Here is a 22,408-nt window from a genome sequence, read left to right on the forward strand (position 1 = left end):
TCTGATAGCCTTTCATTATCTGATTATCACAAACCTGTTGGTTTACACCTGATAAGTTAACACTCCTGGTTGAGACAGAGGTTACTTCCTGGTTGTGTGTGACCAAAAAATATATAAAAAAATAAAAACATTAAAGCAATAATATTATTAATAATAATAATAATAATTAAAATGGAAATTATAATTATTAACGGAATAGTTCATGCAGAAATTTAAACTTGCTGAAATCTACTCACCGTCCATGCATCCACGATCAGGGTTGCCATCTCTCACGCATTTGGCGCGAGACACACGCTTGCAGACTGTCCCACGCTCTCACTCTGCCCATGTAAATCTCACGCCAAATTGGCAACTCAGCTTTCAAATTTTGTAAGTTTTAGTACTAAATAAATACAGTTTTGTCGCACTTATTGTCTCGTAAATCGTCAAATGTAGCGCTTGAGTTAAAGCCAGGGCCATTGAAAGATAGAGTTTTTTTACAGTCTATGGTTCCGACGAGCTTTAATCTCGTCGGCGTCGTCGCGCGGTCACGTGGTTCACGGAGCTCTTCAAACAAACCAGCGGAAAAAATGTCAATTTAATTTAGTGAGATATTTTTTTTATTATTATTATTATTTGTAATGCCATGGTTTACCCACTAGATGCCTGTATGGCTCTTTACTAAATATATCTAGAACATTGCTGTATAGGTCATTACACACTATTTTTAAGTTCGTCATTTGAAGAAATATTTAGACCCCTCAACTCAAGATGAAGGGGTGTTTGTTTCTTCCACAGAAAATATTTGGAGCATTGCTTCACTTGCTAACCAATGGATCCTCTGCAGTGAATGGGTGCTGTCAATGTTTAATTAACAAATGATGCTTATAGCTAAATTAAGATCCTGTATCCATAGTATTGCTTTCGGTAATGAACCCATGCACAGCAGAGGATTCATTGGTGAGCAAATGATGTAATGCTAAAATTCTCCAGATATTTTTCTGTTAAATAAAGAAACCCATCTACATCTTGGATGGGTGAGTGAACTCTCAAAAAATTTTACATTTGGGTGAACTATTCCTTTAAAGTTAATGTTTGTAGTTTTGTGTATCTTGCAATTTTGGAGCCCCCTATAGTCAAGTTAAGTTTAAGTTAAGTTTAAGTTTATGCATTTAGAAGATGCTTTTATCCAAAGCGACTTCCAGTGCATTCAGGCTATCAATATTTACCTATCATGTGTTGTCAAGTGAGTGGATTTGACTGTCGCAAATATAGCGCAGTCATATACGCGCACTATAAGAAGTCAATATGTCATCATAATCAGAAATGACATACAGTTGCAAATACTTTTGTAATCATTATCCTCTTACATCTCCAACGGTTTTATTGCTACAGCTTTGCAGAGCTAAATAATAATTCTGGACTGATGGATAATGCAACACAGATGAATGTCCTCAGAGACTTCATTTTTCCATTCCTGTCGAAACGTCCAAACACAGGTAGTTGTTACTGATCATTTGGTTTAACAGACTTATACAAAATGTTTTTTTTTCTTTTTTACTTTATTTGACATATAATACTTTACAGGATTCGGTTTTAATAACCTCCACTGATAATAGGTAATGAATAAAGGGTTTCATGATTTTATTTCAGGTGTCGACTGCACATTGCCATTTAACAACAGTGTGGACTTCATCCTGCAAAACTTTGGCAGTTTCTCTCCGTTGGTTCGGATTCAAGAGTTTTCCACTTTCAGCCGCAATTTTTCAGCTGTAAGTCAGAAATTGTTACTATCGCTGAATATTAAAGACATGCTGACGACACGTTATGCAAAAGCTTTGTGAATGCATGTCAGTCAAGTCTCATGTCATTTGCAGCTGGATGCTCTTCCTGTTCTCACAATGGAGCAGCTGGTGGAACTGGTGTTCAATACTCCCGCTAGTCCAGAAAACAGAACAAACATCCTCACAGGAGTCTTTGACTTCCTTCTTAGAGCCGTCAACAGAGACAGACTAAACAACTTCCTCCCCTTTCTCCGGACACAGGCCAGAAAGGTGTTCAATACAACATTACACATAACCTGTGTAGAAATGCATTTAGCAACAACCACAACATTATTATTATTGTTGTGTTTTTTAAAAGTATATCGTTTAAAATATTTGAAATGAAATTCTAAAATGATTGTTGTTGTTTATTTATCAACTTTATTATCAGTCTTGATCCTGTGCAACAATTTCACGATCTCTCTCTTCTGTCCTGCAGGCAAACTTCACTTGTGAAAACTACAATGCCATGTAAGTCCCTTTTTTTTAAGAAACAAAAGTGACCTGGATGTGTTAGTGTAGAATAAGATCACATCGGTTGTGTATTTGTTTCTCTGAATCAGCTTTAACAGGATTGATCAGACATTATCATCAGTCCCTCCTAACCAGTCTGAAGCCCTGCTGACGATCAGAGACTCAGTGATGATGATTCCTCCTGATGGTGAGACAATACCACTTTGCTCTTGAACACATGCTCACATCAAAAAAATTCAATGCGGAACTAAAGTGTGAATTGTATTTAAATTCCCTCTAGTGTGCATCAACAATGCAAGCAATGTAAGTAATGATCAATAAAAAGATTAAGTTAATGTTCAATATTCTGCATCTCACTGTCTACAAAAAGCAATTGTTATAAAACATTTGTTGTTACTCCTGCAGTGCACATCACCTCCTGTAAACGGTAAGTGACGGATCATGTCTGACTTGATTTGAGATGTCAGCGATTCTGCATAAACTCAAAGTTTTCGTTATGTCTTTTTCAGAGGCTTCTCTCTGTGCAAGTGTCAACAGGTGAGCTGTTCTGTCTGCCGTCAAGTGAGTTAAACACTGAGCTCATGATGGTCTGTTGTAAATGCTTTATGTTCTTCTGGCTTACAGCTCTGCTGTGGCTCAATTCTTGAATTCAACTGCAACAGGACTTTGTAACTTCACAGTGTTGCAGTTCGCCTGTCTACCAGAGGTAATGTTACACAGAAGAAGAACGCTTTGCTCTTGATTCAATGCCTCATTACTATATTTCTTTATATGTGTCATTGTTAATGTTTTGATAAAAGCTCTTTTGTGCCATCAGCCGTCGCAGTTAAACTCTCAACAAGTGGCTGACCTGTTGGCTTGCAAACTGTCAAGCAACGTGACAAAAGACACCTGGAAGCTTTTCTTCACCAAAATAGGCACAAACCTTGATGATGCACTGCTGAAGTTTTCCAACAACGTATGAAGCTAATTTTATTTTATTTTATTTTATTTGTTATGTGATTATATAGTGTAACGTGTGTTTAATTCCAGACTCCCGGTGTCAGCAATGTGTCTTTGGCCGATGTGCTGGATGTGATCGCTGAAATCCGGATCAATCGCTTTAGTCCCCAGAGACTGAGAGATCCTGCCTTCATTCAGTCATGGTTCCAGGGGCGTCTAAATCCCTTCTTACCTTCACTGTCTCAAAGTCTCCTGTCCTGCCTCAGCACCAAGAACCTCAACTGTGAAACCTACCGCACTATGTAAGTTGGTCTTAGTTACATGATATGAAGTGACAATGTCATTTTGCAGGCACTAAAATAAATACGGTGTTTGTCATCTTTCAGCGCTACAAATATTTTCAATGCATCTCCACGAGATGGACAAGACATTTGCAATCCACTGCAACCCCCTACAAGACAGGATCTGATCTACACAAACTTCATGAACGCCTTCCTCTCTCGCAAAGACATTGATGGTTGGTTTAAAATATTTTTAATCTCTTCATTGCTTTAAATTGAACTTAAAAGTATGAAAATGCTTACAGTATGAAATTATCTGCTGAAATATTGTGTCTTTGCCCATTTAAAGATTAAGTGCCAAATACTGCTTACTTTATCTTCTATTATATGGATGAGGAAAAACACCTGAAAGGTTCACATTGATCTACCATCATGAATCGCAATGTAAATGTTCTTGTTGCTCTTCCAGATCCCGGGTGCCTTAAAGATACAGCCAACAGTACGCAGTGGGTCAACAGAAACTTTGGGCCATTCATTCAGTCAGCTCCTCTAAATGACCTTTTGGCACTGAACAGAAACTTCAGTGCAGTGAGTACAAAATTATGCAATTTATGCAGGATTCCTCATGGTAAAAAACATTGTGACAGTCATTTTGTTTGTCAATTTAGGTGGAAGTTCTACCTCAGTTGGGTCTCAGACAACTGTCTGAGCTTTCTGTGAATCCTCCTGTGCTAAATGATTCTCAAAGCATCATCAATGTCCTGCAGTATGTCAAGGATTGCCAGCTTCCTGCTTTCTTTGACCTCTTCTCCCAGAAAGTGCAGGTGCGCACCAAACATTCATGCTAATTAACTTTATCTAAAATGTCCAAAACGGCGCTTATGCTCCAATGATATCATTTTCTCCTTTCCAGAACATCTCGCTCAGACAAGATGTAAAATCAGCACTGATTAAACAGATATTTGACAGAGCCCTCCTGTCTAATCTGAGCATCCCAAATCAGGAAGCTGTCATTTGGCTCCAGAAGAGAATAAGACCTCTGGTAGACAACCTTTCAGAGAGCTTTGTGTCTCCATTTTTCAACTTCCTCAACAAAACAGACTGCAATGTCACTCAAACCGCGTAAGAACAATGGACTTTAAAGGCAATGCATTTACATTTGCAGTGTATTATGCTAATTTAGACATTATATATTGTGTCATTTTAATTTACAGCCTGGGGCTCTTAGATGTTGTTCGACCTACATTACCCACAAACACCAAAAATGCAATCTACAATAGCATTCTTCAATCCTTCATGGGTAATTCTTCATGTTACCTTCATGTTAAGACATTTTAAAAAAAACACCGCCCCGCATAAAACAGTCAGATCCTAAAATGAAATAAATAAATAATTTGATAAATATCTTGCTTTATTCAATAACATCAACTAAGACACAACATTTGCTATTGAACGATCTTTTTTGCTCTTGTAGGACCACAGCCTCTGAGGTGCTACAGAAACAACAGCTTCATCAAGTTCTTAAATGAAAGCCTGTACGGCTTTGGGCCGCTTCCAGATCTGACCACCTTCCTCTCTCTGATACCACCACCACGGATATCTGAGGTACGCTGCGTATCAGCTCTACAGATCTGATGCTCAGTGCTCAGTGTAGATAGAAACTGATGCTTGACTCATCTATTTCAGCTTGTAAACTCTATTGCTCCTTTTGAGCTGGGAAGCTACTTGAGACAGCCGGAAGTGGTGAAAAACAATTCACAAATCTGCGTGATCTTCAACAACTTTACCAAAACCCCCGAGTTCTTGGATACGGTGAGTCTTAAAAGTTTCGAAGCACATTTATGTAGAATAATATTTAAATTCGCCATTTTTTGTAATGCCTTTATTTCTGTCTTTTTACAGGAAGATGTTCCAGATAATGTGAAAAGTGCCATCCTTCCCTGCGTCTGGCGCCTGGCGTTGACTAGTGACAATGAGACCGAGGTTGATCTGTGGTTTAACCGTAGACTCAAGCTCTACTTGAAGTTCCTGAACAAAGATCTAATAGGGTCAAAAGACACACTGAGCGCATCTTGCCAATCATACAAGAAAATGTGAGTGTGAACGGATGTGTTGAAATTTGTTGGCTCAGAGGTATGAATGCGAAGTCTTCTGTAACTTTTCAAATGCATTCTCTTTTCTTCTAGGGTCAATGTCTTAGGCAAAGATTTCAGCTTTAATGGTTCTCAGATTACCACTGACGATGTGTATGGCACCATCAAGACATATCTGAAAACAGGTGAATTAGTCTTCTTTTTCTTCGAAAGGATACTTGTTCTTAGCCTGGGAATGCAATAAATGACTTGAATTCAAGTAATTGTTTTTATATATATATATAGTATTCTAGTGCAGCATCTAGTATGTATATATAAACTACTGTTTTAAGGCTTGTGGTACAATTTGTTTTTAAGAAATGGATACTCTTGTTAAGCAGTGTATGTATTAAATACTCTTAATGATTTTATTCAATTTTAGACTCTCAAGCAAAATGCTACAACTCCTCTGACGCAAGATTGAATTCAACTGCGTGGTTTGTCAACAACATTGGTGTATTCATAACTTTATTGACTCTGGACGATCTCTACTCTTTCGGCCCTCAGACAACGGTATGAACTGGATCCATTTGTTCATTTAGATCGTCGGTACTTACATAAGCATGCCGTGTTTTGTGTGACATTATATTGGTGAAAGCAAGCTAATGCATGTTGTTCACACTCTGTCTGATTTTTTTTTTTGCAGATGCAACTCTTCGCTGTGAATCCTGATAACATAAAGCTGTTCAATCAAAAGGCACTTCCGAAGAAAGTCCTCAGCCGCTACACAGAGCTCATCTTTCTACAAAACAGTGACTTTAATCTATTTGAGTAAGTCTGAACAGAAACCAAATCAAAATCTCAGTGCGTTTTCTGAGTTCAGCTTGTTCACTATGTTCTCTGTGCTCCACTAGCTTGCCTTCGTTTTTGCAGTGTGATGCACCAGTATCGACATTCTCTAAACTAAATGAAAATCAAACTAATGTCATTCTTGGAAACTTCAAGACATCTTGCTCCGGTGTGGATCCTGCGGTAAGTATTCCAGTTGAGTAATTTCTTTGTGTAAGCGTGATGTTACTGACTGATATTCCTTATACTCATCCTCAGATATCTGCTACCCTTGCAAAAAACATCAAGACCATTGATGTTAGCGCTATTATCAATTTGGGAAGCCAAATTGTTGGCCTAACAACTACACAAATAAATTTAGCACCTCCATCGGTTCTCATCAGTAGTCTTTCAACGCTGGGCAGTACAGCTGGATGGTCCTTCGGACAAGCCCAGGCAATCGTACAAGTGCTTCTCAGTGGAGATTTCAAGGTAAAATTTAAGTCGCGAGTGGAAGAAATTTCACTTAAAAATTCTTGATATTTTAAAGATACATTTAAGTATATTGTTTGTCAAAATATCATCTCCAGTAGACCTTAAAATCCCATAAAAGGAATGACTTTGTTGACTTTCTGACAGTTAAACACTGGCAGCAGTTTGATAAGTCTTGGATCATTGATTGGAGGGATTCCTTCAACAGTCCTGACAACCATTAGTCCGGCACAAATTCTTGAAACAACCAGAAACACAGAATTTGTGAAAAACATACTGGCTGCCCCAGAGATTGTTCAAACGACCTTTGTGAGACAGGTAAGTAAGGATCATTTAAGCATATTAAGTGATATTTCAAGTGCAATGATATATGTTGGGCATTTAAATGTCTTTTTTTATCTCTAGTTAATCAAAGTGGAATCAACAGTATCTGCTTTAATGACAAACATTCCCAGTGACTTGGCCGTTCAAATTCCAAGAAAGTTCCTGCAGATTAACACCAATTTAGACACAGCAGTTCTGATGGAGTTTAACAAAAAAAAGTGGAAACCTGAACAGGTACTACAACAAACTACAACTCTAAAACAAAATAACGGTTTTAAAAGGGGGGTTCGCAGTGATGACACAGTAGAAGATCCATTTTTGGTTCTCCAATAAACCTTTCATTGAACAGTTCTTAAATAAACATTTTAATAACCTTAAGAACCTTTTTTTCACTGTAAAGAACCTTTTGTGGAATGCAAACATTCCATGGATGTTAAATATTTCTCATAGAGTCCTCAATGTCAATGTAGAACCTTTATTTATTTAAATTTGTTACAGTTTTTCAGCGTAGATAATTCTTCTGCTAATATCTTTTTTTTTTTTTTTATCTAAAATTCTTTATAGGCGGTTCTTTTCTTCGATTCAGTGGTAAATGTTTTTGCCCAGCCTGATGAGTACGTATTTTGGCTTTTTTAACTGTTATGTATAAAAATACCTTATGAATATGCACTGAAAGAAACATTTTTACATTTGTGATTTTGTTTTTGTCTGCAGCCTGTCTGTGGAAGTTTTGCAAGGATTTACTTGCACACGAGTGCAGACATACACCCAAATCAAAGTCAAAGGCCTGATCAAAGCCTGTCGAAGGAGACCGAACAGATCTAAAGTGATCCTGAGCGAGACTCAGGTGAGAGCTGACAAAAACGCTTTTCAGAAATGTGATCAGTTGAGTTTAAGTCAGAACATGAACAATAAATATGCTTTGTTTCTAATTGTTTCCTAGCTGACTTGCATGTACAACATTATTAGAAAGGAATCACCTTTCGATTTTGAAAACTATCATTCAGATATGTTGCTGTACTTCAAGTAAGCCATGCTTAGAAATTTGATCTATTCCTTTAAAAATGTATATTGTTTGCCAGAGGTGTAAAATACTTTGTCTGTTGTCCTCTTCAGTTATGAAACAATCAACAAAACCCTCTGCAAGGCATACTTTACTCAAGTCGGAGCAGCAGATCTCTCAGTCTTTTCAGGCACATTGAGAGGAAGAAGGGACATTTTGTTGAATAATGCTATAGATTGCTTGGTAAGTATCGCCCAATATAAATCATTTAGGGCCCAAACATACCAAACTAATATCAAAGAAACTGCTGATGACAAAAGGCCACAAAGTTGTATTTGGACACACAGCAAAAGACTAGAATAAACCACAAACTAGCACTTATGTTCTGAGTCTGCGTGAGAAGAAATAACTCTCCATTACAAATCATTAACAAAGTCCCGCGACTTTGTTAATTGCTTGGTTTCATAACTTCTGTTTTTGGCTGATCGCCAGCTTGGTGTTACAGCCTTTAGCTATTATAGTATTTTATTAAAAACTGTACATTTTCTTATTTTTCAATTCAGGGCATTAATAGAACAAGCATCAGTAAACAGGATCTGGCGGTGCTGGGCAACTTGGCATGTGCTGTGAGCGGTGATGTCATCAGAAACTCAGACCCAGAAATCCTTGAGAACTTGAAGAACTGCAAAGACCTCTCAGATTCGCAAATATCAGCCATGCAAGATCTTCTCATGAAGGGAACGTCAAAATATGGGCAAGTTGATTGCTTGATTAAAAAATGTAAAATAAAATTGAGTAAGCTTATGATTATTCCAGAGAATGTTATTTTCGGTCCTGATTCTGTGCATTAGTTAAAAGTGCACTGGTCATGGTTGTGTGGTAATGGAAGAACATGTCTCTATTATTTAGAGCAACAAGCAACTGGAATCAGAAAACACTTGATGATCTGGGAATACTGCCTTTGTACTTCTCACAAAGCTTTTGGGGATCATTCAAAGAGGTACTTTACGTGTGAACATTACACACATTTGAGCTACACTGTAAAAATAGGTTTGTTTTTTTACAAGAAAATACTATTCCAGTCTCTCTACTTTAAATGTTCATGTTTGCTATTTGCATTTCTTTGTAATCATTTGTGAAATCTACTAGCAAGTTATGAGTGGAAATTGTTTAAAATCCTACACCAAATGTTTCTGAGTGTAATAATGTCTTTAACTAACCTCGTGTTATTTTTTTAATGGCTTTCTTGTTTTAAACAGAGTGATTTAGCCAAGTTCTTCAAAACCTTCCTTAAAATGCTGCGTGAACAAAACACACCAAAGCCACAACTGAAAAAGCTGTTTAAAGCAATCATTATAATTCCAACCAGAGCCAAGAGGGGTATGCCATCTTAACCTCCGTTTTTTTCTCATTCTCAAATAATTCTCAAATCTCTACAGTTAAGCAACATCACACTCTCATTCATGATGTTATACTGAATAAGGTGGACAAAATAAGGTGGACAGTAACTTTTAACCACAAAATTTCCTAAATCATGTTATTCACTTGTGTTCCAAGCTGGGTTCCAAGCGAGTGAATGTACTAAGGGCAACATCACTAGTGTTGCCATCAGCGATGATGCCTTCCCCTTTGGATATGATGCGACACAGTTCGGTAACTGTCTGAGTTCAACCGTGGTGCTGGAGAACCTCGCTAGCCTGTGTGATAAAATTGACAACAGCGACTTTCAGAGAATCATTTTGGACAAACTCAAAGAGGTAGTATGACACGTATTAAAATCTGATCAAATCTTCCAGGACATCCAGGACAGTTTTTTAATGTAGAGGTGTTGCTATTGTCCATCAGATACTGCCAAACGGCCTTTCAGAAGATAAGGTCCAGGTACTGAAGTCCGTGTCCAGGAATGCGACGGAGGATGAAATAAGTAAATGGAACATCACTAAACCCGACACACTGGCAGCGCTCATGAATGCTAATGATGGCGAATGGTCCGCTGCACAGGTGCAGATTTTGACATGAATTTTCAGATGAATCTTTCTTATTTTACATATGCAAAATATTTGGTTTTGTGTTAATGTGTTAAAATCTTTCAGAGCAAACTAATCATTACCAAATACCTAAGCGCCAACAACACTTTGACCGCCACTGAGCTGAATCTAGTGAAAGGACCAAATCTCTGCTCTCTGAATGTCAGCACATTGTCAACAATATCACCTGATAGTTTGAGGTAAAGAAAAGTTCCATTACACAAGTCTTCAGTGTCACATGAACCTTTAGAGACCATTCAAATAGGCTAATTTGCTGCTTGAGAAACATTTATTATTATTCATGTTGAAAACAGTTGTGTTGCTTAATATTTTGGGAGCCATGATATTTTGATGAATCGAAAGCTCAAAAGAACAGCATTTTTTTTTCAAATAGAAATACTGTTACTTTGTTCAGTTTAATGCCACCTTGCTGAATAGAAAAACATTTCACTGACCCCAACCTTTTAAAAAGTAGCATTTATATATTTTCTGATAGTACAGTACATATTTGCATGTCATTTAAATGCTTAATCATCAGATTTATTTTTATTATCCTCAATAACAGGGAGAGCAGTGCCTTGGATGTGTCAACATGTTCATCTGAGAACAAGAAGGCACTCTTCACCATCGCTAACAAAGCATTTCCCATGTCCTCCACAACCGATAATCGCACCATCCTGTCAGCCTTCCAGCTCATTGACGCCTATCTCGGTCAGAACGCCCTTCAAATGTCACTTCAAGCCCATTGAATGCACATACAAATGCACATAATGATTCAGAATTTTAAAATACCAGCTTAATTTGCTCACGGATTGCGAAACCGTTAGTTTCCATTCAGTATTTGCTTTTCTTTTTTCTTTTTTTTGTAGGAGGTGCAGATCTAGGCTACATTAGGAATCTGTCATCATACAATGTCAGCATGAGCCTGACCACTTTCATAAGTCTGGATGCAAGCGTGATCGCGGTGAGCAAAAAAAAAAAAAAATTATGTTCATCGATACCCCGTTTAATGTTCACATTTGTTTTGATAACACAGCATCCACTCCTTATGTATTACAGAGCCTCAGCATATCAGAAGTAGTGGGTCTTCTTGGTAACAATTTGCAGGATCTAAAAACATTTGAAAACCAAACAGTCGTGCGAAGCTGGATCTCGCTGCAGTTACAGTCAGAGCTGGATAAACTCAATCTCAATCTGTCTGGAGGAAAATTAACAGCAGACACAACAACTGCTGCCCCGTCTACCACTGTAACAACTAAGGCTACCACTGTCAAAAACACTGCAAGCTCTCCAGGTGAGGTTTCATGCACACTGTAAAGATATGTGCTGAAAAAAGTAGTCTCTTTGAGAATATCTGATTCAGTTTGTAAATGCTGAAGTCTATCAGACATCATTAATTACCTCTTTGTCGTTGTCATGTTTATTTTTCTAGGAATTGGACCCGGTGGATGGACAGTTTTCTTCAGCATTTTAATACTTTATCTAACTTACCATCATCAAGGTGGAGATTACATATAGCAGCACTGAACCCGAATTAGCCACACTGTAATCTTACCAAGATGATACATCTGTGAGACTCTGTAGATGAAGGAATACAGCATATTAGTCCACTTAATCTTTTTTCATAATCACACATTTTCTTTGTCATCCTATTGTTCATCGATTCAGATTTTTTCTTAAGTGTACATGACAAATTGTCAAAAAGGAATGTTCCACTACTAATCAGAACAGAGGATATGTAGCACTTTTTTTTTTGTCTAAATACTTGTATAACTGTCTCCAACTATAAAACTGCTATCTTTAATTGTTTCAGACATTTAGAATCATTATATGAATTCCTTGTGCTGTTCTTGAATATGGCATAAAAATGTATTTTGTTCTATGACTGGTACCTGTTTATTTGTGATCATAACTAATAATGTAAAATGTAGTCATACAGAATTTAATAAAAGGTACTCTATGAAGAACAAAACTACTATTCGATTTGATTCTTTCTTTGCGGGTCTTTACAGTGGTTTATAAAATCTGATGTTGACACTATATGCTCCTTTTGTTTTGACACTTCTTTTGGACACGGAGTTATACGACTGAAGCTTTGGAGAGATTGTTTAGCTCAAGTATAATTAAGGTTTTTCTGGAAATCCCCAAACTGTTATTTTTGGATGTTTTGAAGCAGATCCGAGAGATTGCTTTGTAATTTATAGTTTTTTTCTATGTAGATTATATAAATGTACATTTTTGAACTGTAAACCTATTTCTTAGTGTTCTTAAAAAAGATAAAATATTATTTGATTACTGTTTCAATTTTGTTTATCAAAAATATTGAGGACATGTAAAATTTGTACAGTCTACATACAAACTCTACTTTAAGGTGTAATTTTCTTTTTTTCATTATGAATAATGCCTTCTTCCTTCAAGCCCCCCCCCCCCTTTTTGTTGCTGAAATTCCTAATTATTAGTGCTCTCATTTTTTGTACTACTGTAAACGGAATGCTCAAATATCGCTAAACACATAAATTACACAAACACAAACATACACACACACACACACACACTCTCTCATTGGCCACTTTATTGGGTAACCTTGCTAGTACAGGGTCGGACCACCTTTTGCCTTCAGAACTGCCTTAATTCTCCGTGGCATAGATTCAACAAGGTGTTGGAAGCATTCCTCAGAGATTTTGGTTCATATTGACATGATAACATCACGCAGTTGCTGCAGATTTTTCAGCTGCACATCCATGATGTGAATCTACCATCCCACCACATCCCAAAGCTGCTCTATTGGATTGAAAGCTGGTGACTGTGGAGGCAAGTGTAAAGTAAACTCATTGTCATGTTCAAGAAAGCAGTCTGAGATAATTTGAGCTTTGTGACATGGTGCATTATCCTGCTGGAAATAGCCATCAGAAGATGGATACACTGTAGTCATAAAGTGATGGACATGGTTAGCAACAATACTCAGGTAGGCTGTGGGGTTTAAACAATGCTCAATTGGTACTAAGGGGCCCAAAGTGTGACAAAAATACATCCCCCAAAACCATTACACCACCACCACCAGCCTGAACCATTGAGACAAGGCATGATGGATGCATGCTTTCATGTTCTTTACACCAAATTCTGAACCTACCATCAAAGCAGAAACCAAGACTTCTGCTTCTGTAGCCCACCTGCTTCAGGGTTTGACGTGTTGTGCATTCAGAGATGTTATTCTACACACCTTGGTTGTAACAAGTTGTTATTTGAATTACTGTCTCCTCTGACATAAACAAGGCATTTTTGTCCACACAACTGTGGCTCACTGGATATTTTGTCTTTTTTGGACCATTCTCAGTAAACCCAAGATGGTTGTTCGTGAAAGTCCCAGTAGATCAGCAGTCTGTGAAATACTCAGACCGGCCCGTCTGGCACCAACAACCATTCCACTTTCAAAGTCACTTAAATCCCCTTTCTGATGCTCGGTCTAAACTCCAGCAAGTCATCTCCACCACATTTTAATACTTATACTTAAATACTTAAGCATTTAGCAGACACTTTTATCCAAAGCGACTTACATTGCATTCAGGCTAACCATTTTACCTAACATGTGTTCACCGGGACTCGAACCCCCAACCTTTCGCTTGAGCTAAAGGTTTAGAACATCTAGATGCCTAAATGCATTGAGTTGCTGCCATGTGATTGGCTGATTAGCAATTTGTGTTACCAAGCAATTGAACAGAAGTACCTAATAAAGTGGCTGGTGAGTGTACATGTATATTATTAACGCTGTTAAATATTCTGGTAACACTTTACAATAAATCTCATTAGTTAACTAATTTAGTAAACATGAACTAAGACAATAAGAACAATAATTTGACAGCATTTATTTATGTTTATGTTAATTTAAATATATATATATATGTTTAAGTTAATTCCAACATTAAATGCATAATTCAAACCAAAAGTTGTGCTTGTTAACGTGAATTAACAGTGAACTAAAAGTGAACAACTGTATTTCATTAACTAACATTAATAAAGATTAATAAATATAACACAATACATTTAATACAATACATGTATTTTTCGTTTGTTACTTTAACTAATGAAACCCTGTTGTAAAGTGTTACCAATATTCTATGTAGAATATTTAGTATATGTAGTATATTAAAATGATCGAAAAATCATAGTATATTAGTATACTGTAGTATATTAAAATGATCGAAAAATGTTTCGTCTCTATTTACAACATTAGGCTAACATCGACATCGACAACATCAACTCACACATTTTGATTGAACTTGCTTCTACAGTAAAATATAATTCGCGCCTTTATTTTGAAACAAATCGTCACGTCCGGATCTTTTTCTTTTCTTTTCTTCTTCTGCACGCGTTTGAAAAACAGAGCGCGTTTACAACATAGACTGTATGGTTTTCAATCAGACCTTAAGATGATGGGAAGCAGTTTTCTGAGTGCAGACAGAGCTCGCAGTCCTCCGGTGAAAGTGTTGTCCAGCCAGCTGCGTGAAGGGACAGAGCGCCAGACAGCAGGAGGAAGGTCCGAGTATGTTATCAGACGACTGGGCCCCGGTGAGCAGCGCTCGTTACCGGTGTCCGTGGTCTGGATGCAGGGGACTGTGCTGGAAGTGCAGTCCGATCACAACACCGTGCTCATTCTGGACGAGACCGGGAACTTTGTCGTCAGCGGCATTAACAGCGTGCCGAAGGGAAAACCCTGCCTGAGTGCTGGTTAGTAGCTTTTTCTTTTTTTTTTTTAGGTTTTCTGAAGACAAAGAGAAAAATATACAAAATATGAATAAAATACACGGTTAGTTTTTCTGTTTGCGTATATTACATGTTTTTTATCCTCCTGAGACACAGCTATGGAGTATTTGTCTCAGTAGTGGACATTGTATTTTAGTGAATTTCTCTGAGACCTCACATGATAATAATTAGTAATTACTTAAACCGGATTAATAATAATTTTCAAATTGTTTGTCATAAATCAACATCTCAGAAACGTTACGGGGCTTCAAATCAATAATTGAATGTCCACTAGAGGACACCAGGACAAAAAGCATGTTTATTATGCGTTTTGGGAGACATAAGAATTGAATAGGGGGAAAATATATATATATATCAACATTCTTATGAAATATTAGATATTATTATGAAAGTCTGGCGAATTACTGTTCCCATTATTACACTTCTTTTTTCAACACGCTGTAATATGCAAATTAGATACTGTGTATAGATTACATTGTGCTGAATGGGAAAACTAGTTATGCAATTTTTAAACATTGCATAAAGCAAGATGGTATATCAAATCATTTTATGTTTTTGTGTAACAGTTGAGAACCATTCTTAAACGAAGTTTTGTATTAAAAACTAATATATATATATATATATATATATATATACACACACACACACACACACACACACACATATATATATATATATATATATATATATATATATATATATATATATATATTATTATTATTATATCTATTGGTTTTGTCTTTTCATAGTCTTTTATTTTTTCTTCTTTTTCTGAGTCCTTGTGTCCTCTACAGAGGACATAACATATGAATTAAATGTAATTCACAAAGTGAATTTTCTGTTTCTCAGGAGGATATGACAAAAACCGCCACTCATGAATATTAATTAGGTCACGTGAGTGACAAATTCACAAAGTAAATATTTTAAACACTGAGGTATTCTTCTAATTTTCTATTTTTTTAACCCACAGGTAAATACGTCATGGTTATGGGTGTCATCCAGTCTCACAGTCCAGAGCCGGTGCTGCGTGCTGTGAAGATGGCAGATCTTTCTGAAAATGCTTTGATTCACAGGAAAAACTGGATCTACGAAGTAGAAGATCTCCAGCAGATTTTGCCTTAAATCTTTTATTTGTTTGTGTCATGAGACTGATCCGGTTGTTTTTGTTCTGGTGCAGCATTTATAATATTTGCCAAGCAAACAGAGGGAACAAACAGAAATTGCATTACATGCACACGATAGGACTTTTGAGTGTGAAAGCATACACATATTCATTTATTTAATCATTTTCTACATACATTTGATTAAAGAAAGAAGAACTTTTGCACTGTAATTATGTATAAATGTTACACAGATGTCTTCACTAGTGTGAAATAAAGTTATTTTTATTTTTATATTTTTAAGATTTAACTTTAAGTTAAATCACAGTTTACAATGAAAAGACAAGTACGTTAAGGTAGGCGTGTGTACAAATACACGTCAGTGTGGCACAGATAATGAATTGACTCTGGCTGAAGAATGATAATAAATATAGAGTCGATGTGTCACACAACTCCTTCACATGTTCTGCAGCTGGTTCACATTCTCCTATAGACTCCTAAAGCACTGCTGCAGTTTGGACAGTGGTGGGTCACATCCTTCAGACTGTCCACACAGAAGGGAATCAGGCAGCAGCCGTAGATACAACTAGAACATGGGAGATGAGAACAGAACAATCAGGGGAGTGTTTGAGCAAAAGAAGAAAACCATAAGAGTGTATATTATGTAATGCTTCATCTAACCCAAAAATGGCAAGGCCTGCGCAAGAGAGCCAAGCTAGTGCTCCTGATGTATACTCCAGGCGAGTTATCACGTTCTGTGCACATACTGGGCAATGCGCTTGCACTGGAACATTCCCAAACACCAGACCAGGCTGAACGTATACGGTCTGAACAGATACTTTAGGACAAAAACAAAAAGCTTAGAAATTCCTTTTATATACAATACATAATGTTTATTATTATTCAAAGCCACAGGTGTCACACATTTACTGTTTAAATATTAGGGTTAAAAAAAAAGGATCAATGTGTATGAATATAAATTTTAGTCAATGGAAATTTACTTTTTTACAAAAATAAAAAATATAAATATGGTAAATAACTAAGGCTAATGGAATATTTTTTTTAATATAACTGTTAAAATATGTAATGTGAAATACACTGAACAAAATTATAAACGCAAAACTTGTTTTTGCCCCTATTTTTCATGAGCTGAACTCAAAGATCTAAGACTTTTTCTATGTACACAAAGGCCTATTTCTCACAAATATTGTTCACAAATCTGTCTAAATCTGTGTTAGTGAGCACTTCTCCTTTGCCGAGATAATCCATCCACCTCACAGGTGTGGCATATCAAGCTGCTGATTGGATAGCATGATTATTGCACAGGTGTGCCTTAGGCTGGCCACAATAAAAGGCCACTCTAAAATGTGCAGTTTTATCACACAGCACAATGCCACAGATGTCACAAGTTTTGAGGGAGCATGTGACTGGCATGCTGACTGCAGCAATGTCCACCAGAGTTTTTGCCCATCAATTGAATTTTCATTTGTCTACTATAAGCCATCTCCAAAGGTGTTTCAGATCATTTTTTAGTACTTCCGACAATCCTCACAAACGCAGACCATGTGTAACCACACCAGCCCAGGACCTCCACATCCAGACCAGCCACCTAGACAGCTGCTGCAACAATTGGTTTGCATAACCAAAGAATTTCTGCACAGACTGTCATAAACCATCTCAGGGAAGCTCATCTACATGCTCGTCATTCTCATCGGTCTCGACCTGACTGCAGTTTGTCGTCATAATCAACTTGATTGGGCAAATGCTCACATATGATCACATCTGGCACTTTGGAGAGGTGTTCTCTTCACGGATGAATCCCAGTTTTCACTGTACAGGGCAGATGGCAGACAATGTGTATGGCGTTGTGTGGGTGAGTGGTTTGTTGTTGTCAATGTTGTGGATCGGCAGGGTTATGATATGGGCAGGCGTATGTTATGGACCGTGAACACAGTTGCATTTTATTGATGCCATTTTAACTGCACAGAGATACCGTGATGAGATTCTGAGCCCCTTTGTTGTGTCATTCATCCACGACCATCACCTCATGTTGCAGCATGACAATGCACGGCCCCATGTTGCAAGGTCCTGAACATAATTCCTGGAAGCTGAAAACACCCCAGTTCTTGCATGGCCAGCATACTCACCGGACATGTCACCCATTGAGCATGTTTGGGATGCTCTGGGATGCACACGACAGTGTGTTCCAGTTACTGCCAATATCCAGCAACTTCACACAGCCATTGAAGAGGAGTGGACCAACATTCCAAAGACACAATCAACAACCTGATCAACTCGATGTGAAGGAGATGTGTTGTACTGCGTGAGGCAAATGGTGGTCATACCAGATGTTGACTGGTTATCGGACCCCCCCCAGACCCCCCAATACAGTAAAACTGCAATTTTTAGAGTGGCCTTTTATTGTGGCCAGCCTAAGGCACACCTGTGCAATAATCATGCTATCCAATCATCATCTCGATATGCCACACCTGTGAGGTGGATGGATTATCTCGGCAAAGGAGAAGTGCTCACTAACACAGATTTACACAGATTTGTCAACAATATTTGAGAGAGATAAGCCTTTTGTGTACATAGAAAAAGTCTTAGATCTTTGAGTTCAGCTCATGAAAAATGGGGGCATTTATTGAAGTGTTGCATTTAATAATTTTGTTCAGTATATTTGGCAAATTAAAATATTTGTATTTAAAATATGATTTATATAAAATATAAGTTAACTGTTTGAATGTAAATGAATTATATGAAAATATATTTAAAAGTTTTAATGATATTACAAATATATTTAAAGAATAATTTTATAAATTAATACTATTCTTTTTCAAATTATATATATAGTTATTCCTTTTATAAAAAAAAACATTGTCTACATTCATATAAATTATAATATATTGTATTCAAATTGAATTTATTCAATATCATTTCTTATATTAAAAAAAAAAAAAAGCCAAAAGGACAAATGCAGAGCTGAACTACATGCAGAGTATGAATAAAAAAAAACTTAAGTATGCTCGAGTTTAACTGGAAAAACCAGATTCAACCAGATTCTGCTTTTAGCTCGTCCAGGTTGGTTTTTGTGGTTAATCAACAGCACTGCACTACCAGTTGATGTGGTGGAAGTCAATCAGATTAGTCTTTATATAAATCTCTAAATCATTTGTATCTTTTGAGTGAGATGTACAACTTTTTTTCTTATAAATTCTTGAGTTTTAAATGTGTGACTGATAAAAAGCCATAGTGGAATAAGAGTAAGTGTCATTACCAACAGGACTGGTGACAGGTTGACCTTGATTGGGTGGTGGGGGATACATCGGGCTGTAGGCTTGTGTTGGATATGGAGGCACAGATGTCTTCATATCAGCTGGAGCATAGGGCATTGGTGGGTTTGATCCCAATGCCTCCTCATACGATGGAAGAGGAGGGTGTCCCACAAATGCGGAGGTCTCTTGTGGGGGTGCGCTTGCCATCGCCTTAAGGGGTGCTATAGAAACATAACAACAAACAGCTTTTTAGTAAATACACGGTTATTATTGTAACGTTATTCATAGTCTTGCCCAATTATTGGCAGGTCATAAGTTTTCTGAGGCAGAAAACGTCAAACTACAAATACCACGTTCAACGCGAGAAATAAAAGTTCTCAGAGTTGGAACTTAACACCTCGAAACAACAAAGCGACGCTCGAACTACACAAATAAACTGAAAATAACTTGGAACGAATAAGACTTACGGTTAGTGTAGTTTATAAGAGCAGACTCACACACGAACCGACAAAAAACCTTTCCTGCTGCTTAGTTTTGTTTCGCGCTTGCTGTATTTCCGCAACAGAGATGAGTGGGCTGGACTCTCTTATAAGATTATAAGATCAAAGACGGACACTTGAGACCACACGAGCTGTACATAAAGTCAGAATGTAAGTTGGACCTCAATAGATTTAATAAGTAGCGATTTAGATGTTATTTTTGAGAAATGGGAAATACAATTAGACGTTCCCTCAAGTTCCGCGATTGGTCACATGAGTAGGCAGCGAGTAACTTATATCGATCATATAACTATAATTCAGCTTATACTTATCGTATATTATTTTCTATATTTAAACATATATATATATATATTAAACGTTTTATATATCAATACATAACTTTTGGATTGGCTAGCATGTGTGCAATTTATTTCTGTTTTTCTTTCTTTCTGTTCTTTAATCAAAATAAAACTATTTGTAATTGCATAAATATAAAGTATCAGTAGTACAAATAATAATAATAATAATAATAATAATAATAAAGAGTGCATTTACACTCCCTTTCTTTTAAAGACATGCAAGAAAAAAAAACGTAAAAATAATTTATTTATTTAAATGTATTATATTTATTATAATGGTGTGACTGTTTTGCATTTTGTATTTGTAACTTTTTCACCCAAAGGGATGCATATTTTAAACATGGCTTCTGCATTATCAGTGCAAAACGTGTGCGTGCTATAATAATATTTAATGTTTCATATTCATAAATAAATAAGTTAATCTCTTTCCATTCGTCTGTGTATGCAAAACAAATGTCTCGCCTCTGGTCTTGCATAGGAAGACCACGTCCGCCTGTGTGAGCGCCTCCTCTACTGGTTAACTGTCTATGGTTAAAACACCATTTCTTTTAGGCTGTTTGATTGGATATGAGTCCTTTTTAGTCGTGATCTCATATCCTGTACAGTGAAAAGCTTTATTTATTTATTTATTTATTTATTTGATCGGCCCGGCCTGGAAATGTAAGTGTCTGGTTTTAGATATTATGAGTTATAACACAGCAGCTGGATCTGGAGACGGACGGACGGTTTCTGAAGCTGGGCGTCAACTCTCGCGACATGGTTCGCAAAACGTACAGAAGCGTTATTCTTTGATTTAAAAAGCAGCCTAGTTTGGGTAAGCTTTACATGTTTTATCCTTCATTTCATAACAGTAACGTTAATTGTCCAGTATAAACTGTCTCAATTCTTGTTTGGATCGCATAAAAATGGCTACTGTCTTTCTGTTCGAAAAAAAAAAATACTGATGTAACCACACTTACCGCAGTCGTTTTCGCAGATGTTAGCTCTGTTATTTATGAACGTCGTAAAGCCTTCAGCGGTCGCGTTATAGCCAGCGGATAACGTTAGGCCTCGTGCCACTCGCAAGATGGAAAGTCTTTGCCAAGATGCTCTTCTCAAATCCGTTGCATAACCTGTGGCTTCACGAAGGCAACCATGACACGAGCAGTAAAAGCTGGTAAAACTGTATGAAACGTTTCCCAAAAAATGAGAGAGAGTTGATGGGAGAATCGAAACTTTGAAACAATTGAACCATTTCCTTGGCAAAATGATTCACTGTTTCGAAATGGTCGAAACACCCACCACACGAAAATCAAATCCAAAAAAAAAAAAAAACATAAAAAAAAAATTTTTTACTAACCAATTGCAGATGTTAATTGCAAGTCTAATCTTTTAAACGCTATGAATTATTTAATATTAATTGTTATTAAATTGTAGATTGTCTGATTTATGGAGAGCTTATTAATCAGGCCAATAAGAAACTGTTAACTACCACGTTTGCTTTTTATTATACAGACATGTCATTAAAAATGTCCTCAACTATAAAACTGAAACAAGATCAGGTAAAACTCTGTTAGAGACATTTTCTAAACGTGTTATGATGTAACGAAAGCTGGCTGAAATCACTTGAGCTTATTGTAGCTCATCCTGGTTCTTCTGTGTTTCAGATGTAAACCTACCAGAACTCTGCAGAACTGGACTTTTGAAGGCCTGTGGTTGAGCTTCTACTGGCTGACAGGATGTCTATCACGGACCATAGCCCCACCACCGGGGTCGTCACGATTATTGTAATACTTATTGCCATTGCAGCACTAGGAGCTTTAATTCTTGGTTGTTGGTGCTACTTGCGACTGCAGCGCATCAGTCAGTCTGAAGACGAGGAAAGCATTGTCGGTGAAGGGGAAACCAAGGAGCCCTTCTTACTGGTCCAGTATTCGGCCAAAGGCCCGCGGGTGGAGCACAAGACCAAGCTCACCCCTAACGGCACGGAGAGCCACACCTAAGTCCATCTCCCTTCGCAGTGCATACTGTGTAGTGGGTCGTGTTTCAAAGCAACCTACTGCATGCAGTTGTCTAGTTGCTTTCACGTGATTTTTTTTTTCTCGCCCATTTTGTGGTGGTAGAGCCCTGTTATAATGTGAAATCAATAACTGTCATAGTTTTTGTGCAATGCTATTTGTAAAGCCGTAACTAAGTTCTTAAGCTAAATC

General features: G+C 37.1%; 4 protein-coding genes across 7 annotated transcripts; 3 read left to right on the top strand and 1 right to left on the bottom strand.

Annotated features, from left to right (window-relative positions):
• Positions 1 to 1,380: 1,380 nt before the first annotated feature.
• On the top strand, positions 1,381 to 12,134 carry LOC127977504 (uncharacterized). The gene is made up of 40 exons (XM_052582387.1): positions 1,381 to 1,478; positions 1,633 to 1,751; positions 1,857 to 2,033; positions 2,242 to 2,273; positions 2,366 to 2,463; positions 2,557 to 2,579; positions 2,682 to 2,703; positions 2,786 to 2,813; positions 2,901 to 2,982; positions 3,094 to 3,234; positions 3,309 to 3,520; positions 3,605 to 3,735; positions 3,969 to 4,087; positions 4,168 to 4,323; positions 4,413 to 4,621; positions 4,714 to 4,799; positions 4,974 to 5,104; positions 5,186 to 5,311; positions 5,402 to 5,592; positions 5,686 to 5,777; positions 6,014 to 6,144; positions 6,278 to 6,402; positions 6,486 to 6,603; positions 6,679 to 6,891; positions 7,039 to 7,209; positions 7,297 to 7,449; positions 7,780 to 7,829; positions 7,930 to 8,062; positions 8,159 to 8,241; positions 8,332 to 8,461; positions 8,782 to 8,972; positions 9,128 to 9,218; positions 9,478 to 9,598; positions 9,776 to 9,975; positions 10,064 to 10,219; positions 10,312 to 10,445; positions 10,811 to 10,956; positions 11,115 to 11,209; positions 11,305 to 11,539; positions 11,678 to 12,134. Exons 1-40 carry the CDS (start codon positions 1,406 to 1,408, stop codon positions 11,761 to 11,763), a joined length of 5,010 nt encoding a protein of 1,669 aa, XP_052438347.1. The 5' UTR covers positions 1,381 to 1,405; the 3' UTR covers positions 11,764 to 12,134.
• Positions 12,135 to 14,572: 2,438 nt separating this feature from the next.
• LOC127977422 (recQ-mediated genome instability protein 2-like) lies at positions 14,573 to 16,402 on the top strand. Its single transcript, XM_052582328.1, has 2 exons — positions 14,573 to 14,970; positions 15,977 to 16,402. The coding sequence occupies exons 1-2, from the start codon at positions 14,673 to 14,675 to the stop codon at positions 16,126 to 16,128; spliced, it is 450 nt and encodes a 149-aa protein (XP_052438288.1). The 5' UTR covers positions 14,573 to 14,672; the 3' UTR covers positions 16,129 to 16,402.
• LOC127977421 (lipopolysaccharide-induced tumor necrosis factor-alpha factor homolog) lies at positions 16,249 to 21,322 on the bottom strand. 2 transcript variants are annotated; one of them, XM_052582325.1, is made up of 4 exons: positions 21,179 to 21,322; positions 19,384 to 19,602; positions 16,788 to 16,944; positions 16,249 to 16,692 (listed from the first exon to the last, which is right to left on the bottom strand). In XM_052582325.1, the coding sequence occupies exons 2-4, from the start codon at positions 19,586 to 19,588 to the stop codon at positions 16,584 to 16,586; spliced, it is 471 nt and encodes a 156-aa protein (XP_052438285.1). In that variant the 5' UTR covers positions 19,589 to 19,602; positions 21,179 to 21,322; the 3' UTR covers positions 16,249 to 16,583. The 2 variants fall into 2 exon arrangements, with proteins under 2 accessions (XP_052438285.1, XP_052438287.1); XM_052582327.1 differs by lacking the exon at positions 21,179 to 21,322 and adding an exon at positions 19,849 to 20,012.
• Positions 19,905 to 22,402, top strand: LOC127977423 (stannin). 3 transcript variants are annotated; one of them, XM_052582331.1, is made up of 3 exons: positions 21,242 to 21,375; positions 21,714 to 21,760; positions 21,866 to 22,402. In XM_052582331.1, exon 3 carries the CDS (start codon positions 21,938 to 21,940, stop codon positions 22,199 to 22,201), a length of 264 nt encoding a protein of 87 aa, XP_052438291.1. In that variant the 5' UTR covers positions 21,242 to 21,375; positions 21,714 to 21,760; positions 21,866 to 21,937; the 3' UTR covers positions 22,202 to 22,402. The 3 variants fall into 3 exon arrangements, with proteins under 3 accessions (XP_052438290.1, XP_052438289.1, XP_052438291.1); XM_052582330.1 differs by lacking the exons at positions 21,242 to 21,375; positions 21,714 to 21,760 and adding an exon at positions 19,905 to 20,031; XM_052582329.1 differs by lacking the exons at positions 21,242 to 21,375; positions 21,714 to 21,760 and adding an exon at positions 20,712 to 21,033.
• Positions 22,403 to 22,408: the final 6 nt, after the last annotated feature.

This window comes from Carassius gibelio, chromosome B18, assembly GCF_023724105.1.
Source record: "Carassius gibelio isolate Cgi1373 ecotype wild population from Czech Republic chromosome B18, carGib1.2-hapl.c, whole genome shotgun sequence".
NCBI lineage: Eukaryota > Metazoa > Chordata > Actinopteri > Cypriniformes > Cyprinidae > Carassius > Carassius gibelio.

Excerpts from the sequence above, each read along its gene's own strand:
- LOC127977504 (XM_052582387.1), top strand. The coding sequence starts at position 1,406 with ATGGATAATGCAACACAGATGAATGTCCTCAGAGACTTCATTTTTCCA. Across the intron at positions 2,274-2,365 it reads TGTGAAAACTACAATGCCAT|CTTTAACAGGATTGATCAGA; the intron begins GTAAGTCCCTTT and ends TCTCTGAATCAG. Across the intron at positions 6,604-6,678 it reads GCTCCGGTGTGGATCCTGCG|ATATCTGCTACCCTTGCAAA; the intron begins GTAAGTATTCCA and ends ACTCATCCTCAG.
- LOC127977422 (XM_052582328.1), top strand. The coding sequence starts at position 14,673 with ATGATGGGAAGCAGTTTTCTGAGTGCAGACAGAGCTCGCAGTCCTCCG. Across the intron at positions 14,971-15,976 it reads AAAACCCTGCCTGAGTGCTG|GTAAATACGTCATGGTTATG; the intron begins GTTAGTAGCTTT and ends TTTAACCCACAG.
- LOC127977421 (XM_052582325.1), bottom strand. The coding sequence starts at position 19,588 with ATGGCAAGCGCACCCCCACAAGAGACCTCCGCATTTGTGGGACACCCT. Across the intron at positions 16,945-19,383 it reads ACCTGTCACCAGTCCTGTTG|TATCTGTTCAGACCGTATAC; the intron begins GTAATGACACTT and ends TTTGTCCTAAAG. Across the intron at positions 16,693-16,787 it reads GCAGGCCTTGCCATTTTTGG|TTGTATCTACGGCTGCTGCC; the intron begins GTTAGATGAAGC and ends CCCATGTTCTAG.
- LOC127977423 (XM_052582330.1), top strand. The coding sequence starts at position 21,938 with ATGTCTATCACGGACCATAGCCCCACCACCGGGGTCGTCACGATTATT.